At 41.0% G+C, this 10,425-nt stretch overlaps 1 protein-coding gene across 4 annotated transcripts in view; it reads left to right on the forward strand.

Annotated features, from left to right (window-relative positions):
• B4GALNT4 (beta-1,4-N-acetyl-galactosaminyltransferase 4) overlaps nt 1–8,753 on the forward strand; it is a 231,899-nt gene extending 223,146 nt beyond the window's left edge. For 2 of the 4 annotated variants that reach the window (XM_058156256.1, XM_058156282.1), the window contains exons 18-20: nt 76–229; nt 3,073–3,199; nt 8,134–8,753. In XM_058156256.1, the coding sequence (XP_058012239.1) occupies nt 76–229; nt 3,073–3,199; nt 8,134–8,248 (396 nt within the window). In that variant the 3' untranslated portion in view covers nt 8,249–8,753. Of the gene's footprint in view, nt 1–75; nt 230–1,310; nt 2,158–3,072; nt 3,200–3,779 lie in introns of those variants that run through there. The other 2 variants (XM_058156264.1, XM_058156272.1) reach the window with 2 other exon arrangements.
• The last annotated feature ends 1,672 nt before the right edge of the window (nt 8,754–10,425 follow it).

Consider the following 10,425-nt stretch of genomic DNA (forward strand, 5'->3'; position numbering starts at 1 on the left):
TGAGAAGTGGGAGGTGTTGAATATCTACTTTGTCCCCCACTCATGGCCTGCCTATGATGCTCTTTCATCTCTCAGGATGGCAGCAGTATTGTATTCCTTTGTGACCTGCACATTCACTTTCCCCTCAATATTCTGGACAGCATCCGGAAACACTGTGTGGAGGGAAAGCTGGCCTATGCACCCATTGTCATGAGACTGGGCTGTGGGAGCTCTCCACGAGAACCCAACGGTAAGGTACCGCTGCTGCTGCTGGGAAACTATTGCCTGTGAATTGGTGTAGCATTTTCAGGCACAGAATGAGGAATCCTGGCTAGTCCGTTCCTTCAAGAAGCCTCCACTAAGTGGTTTTGACATAAAAAGCACTAAATGATAACACTGCCAAGTGTGGCTGCTCAATGAAAGCCATCAGCATATGTGAGCTGAGAGGAAGTGTACTCTTTTTTAAATATGTACCATATTGTTGCTATTAATGACTTCTTATTGTATAAATGGGGCCATATGCTTATTCTCTAAAGTCTTCAGGATCATCCGAGCTTTCTGCAGTAGACATTCCTTTCTGCCCAATATTCATCTCCTAAAATCTGTTTCAGAGTTGTAACTATTCTTGGAAATATGAAGTAGATGACTTCTTCTCCAGGGGCACTGTCTTTGCAGAGAAGACAACATGGGAAAGATTTAGACCAGAGACCAAAATCCTGTGCCAGATGTTGCTAAATTCCTAATCCTATATCCCTCCCTTTTGATCATCTTGACTAGGACTGCTGGGACTTGTAGTCAGTAAATCTAGAAGGCTACAAATTCCCTGATATAGTTTGAGTACAACTATCATTAAGCTTATTTCTTTCCCCACTTTCTGTATTATTTTCCATAATGAAGTGGGATTTCCCTGATGTTTGACAAGCATCCAGGGGGAAGAAGTCTCGTATGACATTTGAATAGAGATAATTCATCTCTAGCCAGCAAAAGTAAAACAGATAAAATAGATGTTGGTGACAAATATACAGTTCTATCTCCTAATATTTTCAATATGGACACTATCAAGAGGAGGATGAAGGTGGGGGAAACAGAGAATGGGAAAGTTTTCCTTTCACATTGCAAAGAATGGCTTACAAGCCTCTTTCAGGTACATTCTAATGAGAAATAATATAGGCATACTTTTGGTATATAAATTACACAAAGACATTAGACTTAATGACATTTTATCCTTGGAGAAGGTCAACATTGTATTTTAAATAAAATTAGGTTTTGCTATTTTTATAGATTGCTCAATTGACTAAAATATTTACATGTGCTTTTCCAATTGCTCAAAGCTGTTTACAACTAATCAAAAAACACAAAAACAAAAGTGACCCAGCAGAATGAAATAAAAGTGCATCCCAAAAAGAGAATAAATAAAGGTAGGCTGCAATTACTTGTTTTACATACTTTAGTTGTGCTTCTTCTGGGTGTGGAGAAAGAGACAAGGTCATCTCTATAAAGCCACTTTGGAGTCCGCCCCCTACGGAGTGCAGGAATCCAAATGAGAACATCACAGAGAGATGTCTGTCCAACCACTGCTTGAACAAAGTCAACTGTTTTCCATCATGGAAGAGAGATCACCATCCCTCTCGATAATTGACCTTTATGCTTATTGTTAGGAAAGCTTCTTTCTAGCATTCAGTCAGAATCTGCCTCATGGTAACTTAAATCCAGCATTCCATGCCTTGCACTCTGGAATGAGTGAGCCAGTCACTTTCTCTAAGTCCTAGGAAAATGACAATAGCCAATAATTTCTGAACAATTCTGCTAAGAAAACTTCATGGACTTTTCCAGGCAGCTGCCAAGAGTAACTTGAAGGTGCAAAAGAAAGGGGAAAAAAACATAGGAGCTGCATCAGTTGCTAGTAGACTTTTGGATACAATTTCAAGGTGTTAGTTTTGTTAAAATCTTTTGTGACTTAACTCCTCAATAACATTTTGACCATCTGATTAAGGTAGAGTTTACCTTCCCACTTTCTACAAGGCAGGAGAACAAGATGAGAACCTCTCCCTCACAAGGACGAAACAGGCCTCCCTGATAGCAGCCCCTCACTTTTGAACAGTTGACTCCTCCCTTGTTATCTTCAGAAAGCAATCAAGACAATGTTTTTCCAATATACTTTGGATAAGAAGATGCAGTTGAATTGAAGCTAGGTGACCCAGAGAGCAGCAGTGAAATCCAGCCGGATCTATCTGGCTCGTACGAACCTATAGCGCCAGCGGCAGGAGGCTCCGCCCACCCATCGGGACATCATTACGTCCCATTTTTTATCCTCTGCGCGTATGCAGAAGAGGCGTATGCATGTGCAGAAGAGGTGTGCATGAGCGTAGTGTGCGCGCATGCGCTCCCATTCCCAAACTGGTAGCAAAGGTAAGTGGATTTCACTGCTGCCAGAGAGTCCTATTCCAACTTTATGATGTTTTTTCTTAAGTGTTTCATGGATGTCTATAGTTTTATTTCATTGTGAGCCAACTGGATTATTAAGAATGGGAGACACATGAAGTATTGTAAACAAACAAAACATTCTAGAAGAATGCAATAGGAAAGCCACTTTATACGGTATCAGGAAGACTGAATGATTGTTTCCAACTTGAATGTGTTTATCTTCTTTCTATTCCTATAACTGTTCCTCATAAGTCCTCATGTTATAGCAGGCAATTATACCTATTGTGTATAGATCTGTTAGAAGATTATTTTGAATAAGAAAGTACATGCAAACTCTTCCAGCATTTTGTCATTAATAATAGAATAGAATAGAATTTCTATATAAGAGAGTGACAACATTCATTATGGAACCAATTCTTTACTAATTGGAAACCAATTTGATCTGAGCAAAGATACAATTTCAAGGGACATGAAAAGCTGGCATGCCCTTTCCCTACTCTAAATTGGTTCAAGTAAAGGTTACCTCCTTGTTTCTTTTGTATCTACATGAGATAATGTCGTTTGCTATCACTAAGGGACATGTTTCTATGCTCTAAACAGGATCATTCAAGCTTTTGATGCTTTCCATATCAAATCTGAAGAAAGAATTCTTGGCTTGTCTTTTTTCAGGCTACTGGGAAGTAAATGGCTTTGGCCTCTTTGGAATCTATAAATCTGACTTTGATCGTATTGGGGGAATGAACACAGAAGAGTTTCGGGACCGCTGGGGCGGGGAAGACTGGGAACTGTTGGACAGGTGAGGCTACTCTCTATAAACTCCCCAGATCTCTTCTGGCACCAGGTCTCTTTTGACCCATGTTGGAATTTTACTGATCACTATTCTACCTGAATAAATAGCTAGGAATATTAGGCAGAGAGGCCTCTATTGATGACTGTGTATATCTTTGCTTTTACATCTGCAGGATCATTAAATTATTTGCAAGCAATGCTTTCCACTTCTAGTGTCCACAATTTTCAACAGGCAAGGGCAAACTGAAGTACATTCTCCCCTCCCCATCACCAACCTTCCTCTCTTCCAGCAAGCCGGTGCTGTCTGCTTTTATTATATGTGGGCTGGAAGTTGTGAAACTGACTTTAAAAAGACCTGGTCTTGCAAGCAAAATCTAAAATGTGTTTGAAGCCTGTGCAAAAATGCCTTTAGGCTATTAGCCTATTGAAGATTTCCTTTTCAAGTGACATAGACACCATTTTCCCTCTCACAGAGAACTAGAGTATTACACCCTCCCTTGATTATTTTTAACCCTTGCTTCATAAAGGGAAATCCAGTCCTCCCAGGTTTTTCCAAGAATGCTTTTTAACTTATTTCTTACTTTCAGGTGGTCGTCAACCTACAGCCATAATTGGGACTGCAGTTTTGGTCACGTCACTATTATGGTCATAAGAAATTAGACCCAATTTTATGATAATTTTTATGACTGTCATTAAATGAATTGCCATGATCATGAAACAAATCCAGCTTCCCCAGTGGGTGGTTGTTGTTGTTTTGCTGGAAACTGACAAAATTGTGATCATGTAACTGTGTGTATAAGGTGTATAAGGTCATAAGTGCGAATACAGTTCACAAGCCATTTTGCCAAAGCCATTGTAACTCTGAACCATCATTAAATGAACATTCATAAATTGGGGGCTATCTTTGTTTTCTCTTGGGCTTGGGATAGTGTACATTGTCCTTTCATTGCTTCATTGATCTTTATTTTTCATATATATATTTTTTGCTGTTGGTCAGCAAAGCAATCCAGAACAATACAGGTAGTCCTCAACTTACTACCAACTCACCAACTGTTCAGAGTTATAACAGACATATCGTGATACAGTTACAACCAATATTCAAAGCTCTGATTGTCAGGGGACCTCCATGGTCATGTGACCAAACTTCAGGAACTCAACAACATGGGCACATTTACAGTCATTTGCAGCATCCTGCAGTCCAGAGGTGGGTTTCAACAGGTTCTGACCAGTTTTGGAAAACCGGTAGCAGAAATTTTGAGTAGTTCAGAGAACCGGTAGTAAAAATTCTGACTGGCCCCGCCCCCATCTATTCTCTACCTCCTGAGTCCCAGCCGATTGGGAGGAAATGGGGATTTTGTAGTAATCTTCCCCTGCCACACCCACCAAGCCAAGCCAAGCCCACCAAGCCACACCCACAGAACCGGTAGTAAAAAAATTTGAAACCCACCACTGCTGCAGTCATAAGATTGCAGTTTTGCCAGTCAGTCAGTCATTTTTATTTTGGCCCATCTTACGGGACCGCCTGCTGTTACCACATGCCTCCCACCGACCCGTACGCTCTCATAGAGAGGGACTTCTCAGGGTGCCGTCCGCCAAACAATGTCGGCTGGCGGCCCCCAGGGGAAGGGCCTTCTCTGTGGGGGCTCCCACACTCTGGAACGAGCTTCCCCCAGGCTTACGCCAAATACCTGACCTTCGGACTTTCCGCCGCGAACTGAAGACACACCTTTTTATTCGCGCGGGGCTGGCTTGAATTGAATTTTAAATGGTAAATTTTTATTAATTTTAAATGGGGTTTTTAGTGTAAGGTAATTTTTTTAATTCTCAGGCTAATTTAATAAGTTTTTTAAATTGCATTTTAACTGTATTTTGTATTGCTTGTTTTATTCTGCCTGTACACCGCCCTGAGTCCTTCGGGAGAAGAGCGGTATAAAAATCAAATAAAAAAATAAAAAAAATAAAAAATCTCAGTATGTTTTTTAGGCTTCAACAGCCAGGATCAGCAATCTAAATTAGGCTTGCAAACAAATATATACAAATTCTGAATTTGTATTTAATTTTTCTAAATTCTTAGCTGTTTTGACTATTTTAGCTGCTACATTCTGAGCTGGAATTTCTCTACCCTGTAGAACTGACCCAGGAAAGTGGTATACAAGTAGTCCCTGACTTACAACAGTTCATTTAGTGACTGTTTGAAGTTACAATGGCACTGAAAAAGGTGACTTATGACCATTTTTCACACAACCGTTACAGCATCCCTGTGATCATGTGACCCAAATTCAGGCGCTTGGGAATTGACTCACATTTATGACCGTTGCAGTGTTCTGGGGTCATGTGGTCCTGTTTTGCAACCTTCCAACAAGCAAAGTCAAGCCAGATTCACTTAACCACCGTGTTACTAATGGAACAACTGCAGTGATTCCATTAACAAATGTGACAAGAAAATTTGTAATATGGAGCAAAATTCACTTAACCAATTTCTCACTTAGGACATAAATTCTGAGCTCAATTATGATCATAAGTCAAGATTACCTATATATAGATTGAAAAAGAAGAAGAGAATCTTTTCAGAGAAGAGAAAGATATTATTGTGTCACAATAAATAGTTTGAATTTTGACACATTCTGGGATCCTTCTCCAAGATCTAATACACCAGTAGGACTAGCACAAAATTTTTCAGAAAACTAGCACACGGTTTTATTTTTACCTGGCTTTTTAATCAGGTAGAAAAGGCACCATATACATTCTCTTGGTTTTAGACTCTTCTCAGCTTCTCTTGGTTTCCCCCTCAACTATACAAGCTCTAGAGCCAGGGTTCGCAATCTTGGCAACTTTAAGACATGTGGACTTCAATTCCCAGTATTCCGCAGTGTGGCTTATTTTTGTTGTCTGGGCCCAAAGCAATTCATACATATAGTATTTCTCCAACCACATACATTCTTTCCCACAGTAAAGTTACTGTTTCCTTTAGTGTATTCTCGATGAATCAAAGGCAATCTCCCATTTTGAAAATAAATTATTGGGTCAGAGGGTGGGGGAACCTAGTCCCTTTGAAGTAAAGGCAGTATATATTCACAATATAAACAATGTGTAAGTCAGATGCTCAACTAACCACAGACTCCTGCATGTCCCTAGGTAGATCAAACAGTCTTGTTTTGCCTGCTGGAAATGGTTTGAGTTGAGATTTTGTCAAATCTTGAGAAAAGGAGTTCCAGAATAACCAGTGAGGGCACCGCCCAAAATGTTATGCAGGGCAACAGGTTTGTTCAGATTGAGTATGCACGTTTGCTTGGAAATTAATCCCATAGAACTTAATAATACTTCCTTCTGAGAAAGACGGCAGAGGATTATAGCCTTAGTTGTTTGATTTGATGTACCCATCATTTGTGTTTACTTCTAAATGTAATCCTGTCCTTAGTGAGGTCTCCTTAAAGTATGAAGTAGTCTTGATAAATTGTTGAAAGAGACAATGTACAATAAGAACTGAGAAAACATTTTAACTTCTATGCAGCTAAATGTATCAACACACCAATACACATCAACACATTTGTAATTTATTTAATAACATTTAAATGTGGGGCATTGCTGTTTAAAAATACTGGAGCAGTATGTACCAAATGACTAAACCTATTACAAGCTGCCAAGTATATGATACCTCTATAGGGAGAAGGCTATAATTGAGAAGACTACATACTGTGTGGGAAGTACCTACTGTATACATAAGGCCATATACAGGATCTTGCCAACTGGCCACATTTAACATATGAGCCCATTGATACTGGAAGAGGCACTATTTCAAATATTTAGGTTCTAAACCAATTAGGGCTTAACAGACAAAAGTCTTCATTCCAAGCCCCATGACAGAATAAGCGATAAATAAATGGAACCAAGTTAATAAATGAGGCCCAGTCAGAAAATGGGCAGTGATAGTTTAAGGCCTGATGCTCCACAATCCAATTTAGTATCCCTTGTACCTGGGGATACTAATATCAGGATCTAGGCTGATAAATCTCTGATTGGCATCCTTCAGTCTCAAAAGACTATGGTATCGTGCTCTGAAAAGAGATCCTAAAACAGCATCTAGTGTGACTAAAAAGGCCAATTCGAGGGTGGCAATCTCTTCCACACTGAGTGTAGATACATTCTGTCCCCTTCCCAGCCCCCAGATTTCGCTGCTTCCGGGACTGCCTCTTTGCCTCAGCCTGCTGGACAAATGTCTCTTCGAATTGGAGAAGGCCATGCTGCGTCTTTAGCTTCCAAGCTGAACGATCAGAGGTCAAGGTTTCCCAGTTGTTAATGTCCATTCCCTGGGCCTTTAGGTCCCTCTTGCAGATATCCTTATATCACAGCTGTGGTCTCCCTCTGAGGCGCTTTCCTTGCACTAATTCCCCATACAGGAGGTCTTTCGGAATCCGACCATCAGCCATTCTCACGACGTGCCCAAGCCAGCATAGATGTCGCTGTTTCAGTAGTGTACACATGCTAGAAATTCCAGCACATTCCAAGACTGTGCTATTTGGAACTTTGTCCTGCCAGGTGATGCCAAAAATACGTCAGAGACAGCGCATATGAAAGGCGCTCAACTTTCTCTCCTGTTGTGCGTAAAGGGTCCAAGACTCACTGCAGTACAAGAGTGTGCTCAAGACGCAGGCTCTATAGACCTGGATTTTTGTATGTCTACTGATCTGGATGATCACTAGCTGGCAACTAGGAGGTCATCCAGATTTTTTTTCAGGCCAGGTATTGTAGCACTGGCTGTTACTGCACCAGATGCAGCTTCTGAACTAGCTCCAAATCATACCAGCTAATCCATATATATGAAGATATATTCCTGTTATGCATGAAAGGGTTCTGTAGCAGATGTTTCCTTGGAAAAGGTAACTTTCTGTCTCTTCTTTCTCTTTTCCCTTCCCTCGCCTGATTTACTCACATTGTTTCTAGGGTGCTTCAGAGTGGGTTAGAAGTAGAACGTTTGCGACTCAGGAACTTTTACCATTACTACCATTCCAAACGTGGCATGTGGAATTCACACGGCAAGAAGACACCCAAAGACTAAACATCAACTCTGCCATCAGCTGCACTCCTCCTCCTGGTCTTCTTTAAGCAGGAACACGGAAGCAGCAGCCACTGGACTCCACAGCAGGACCCAGCACAGTTTTTCTACTGCTACAGGTAGCCTTCTGGATGCAGCGTCTGTCAGAGGCCAGACCAAGAGCACTCGGAGTGGAGGTTTTCTACAAAACTACTATTTAAAGCGAACCATGTTTATTTTGGGATTATTATTTTTTTTGGGTGACTTTTCTTAAAGGGTCTAATTTCTTAGTCAGCCAATTGCATTTATTAACTCGGTAGTGCTGAAAGGCAAAGAGTACTGCTAATAGGAGAGTGAGGTAAGCCCACCAGTATTACTGCCAACCAGGAATGAGCTGGTGCAGCTTCTCAAAGCTCATGTAACTGCCAGGAAAAGTTTATGACTGTATTTGCCCTACTTTAACTCCTGAAGTGATCAGGGATGGGGGAAGAATCTTCAATATGTCACAAATGGTTCCTTCTTGATGTGTCTAGGCCAGGGGTCTCCAACCTTGGCAACTTTAAGCCTGGAGGACTTCAACTCCCAGAATTCCCCAACCAGCTTTGCTGGCTGGGGTATTCTGGGAGTTGAAGTCCTCCAGGCTTAAAGTTGCCAAGGTTGGAGACCCCTGGTCTAGACCACTGCACACTTTTACGCCAGTGGGAGAAGCTGAAGAGAATTTTAAAAAATCTCAAAGGGGCGTAAAAAGACTTGTGTCGGGCGAGAGGTACTCCAGTTTCTTCAATACAATTTTGGATTTTTGTTCCCTGCTAGCTCTGCTGTTTTTGCTGCTCCAGTCCCACAGTTATATTGTGCCTCAGGTAGGAATTGCTCCAGAACTCTGCATACAAAAATTATAAATAGCCATCTCCAATCCCAGGGAGAAAGTAGAACAAACGCATTCCCCTGAAAAATTAGCTTTATAAGAGGGAAGAAATAGCCAGGAAAGAGCTCATTAGAACGTTCAGGCTCCATCCAGCATTTTTGGGTGTGATTTCCTAATCAAAGGAATGGGAAGTATTTTAGGTTTTCTGTTCTCCTACATCTTTGGATCCTCTAAAATCAAACCTCCACTTTTTCTCCCTGGGAGACACACAGTCTCTCAACAAGAGGATACCTTTCAGATAGAAAGGTGAAGAGGATGTAGAATTGGCAAAGGAACAGGAAGCAGAAAGTGCAACTAACCCCCTTTCCTTCCACAACATAGTTGCATCTGAATATCCTCCTCATTTTTCTTCATTGTTGGCTTGGTACGGACCAAGATTGGATGCCTACACATACATTTGGTACAATTGTCGGCAGAGAAGCAAAGGTTAAGTAGAAATTCTGGGAACAAAGGAATTCTGGGTTGTGATGGGCTTATAGTAGGAGTCACTGTCCATGCTTTCCTACTCTGTGTCATGTTAACGGAGAACCCAACATTTAAAAAAAACAAAACCCACATCCTTTTTATTTGAGAGAGATGGAACCTAAGAATGTAGACTAGGGATTGAATGGATTGACTTGGTAGGAAGGGGCTGACCATGTTTTTCCCCCCTCAATTACTGTTTTTGGAGCAACCTTCTCTCTTTATATACAGTGTATCAAATATAGAGAGTGAATGAGGTTTCACTACTTTCTGGCTTCATCTTTGGGTTGCTGTGGTGAGAGTATCAAAACAGGAGTCGAGAGAAGGGCAAAACAATATTTCCAAGCTAATTTCTGTGAAATTATGAGGTAGAAAGCTGTTTTCAGAAAGTTATGTCTGATTTTTTTTAATGGATATTGTTATTAAAAAAAAGAATAAAGTAAATGTCCTGGTTCTGATTTTTATTCTCGAGTTTCTGTTTTGTAAATTCGTTTGAAGTCATGGTACCAAGTTTCCTTCCTGCAGAGGTCCAAACAAGGCCTGCAGTGTTGATAGGAGGCGCTTTGCAGGCTCAACTGTTGCTTCATCCAGATCAGGGGTCACCAACCTTGACAACTTTAAGACTTGTGGACTTCAACTCCCAGAATTCCTCAGCCAGCCAGTATTCTGGGAGTTGAAGTCCACAAGTCTTAAAGTTGCCAAGATTGGAGACTCCTGATCCAGATCACCAAAAGGATTTCCCATCCTCTCTGCCAAGTGCTGTTGCACTCAACCAGATGCAGTCCTGTTTTCACAGAGTAGGGAAATTAGTCTC

The sequence above is a fragment of the Ahaetulla prasina genome, chromosome 1 (genome assembly GCF_028640845.1).
Source record: "Ahaetulla prasina isolate Xishuangbanna chromosome 1, ASM2864084v1, whole genome shotgun sequence".
NCBI lineage: Eukaryota > Metazoa > Chordata > Lepidosauria > Squamata > Colubridae > Ahaetulla > Ahaetulla prasina.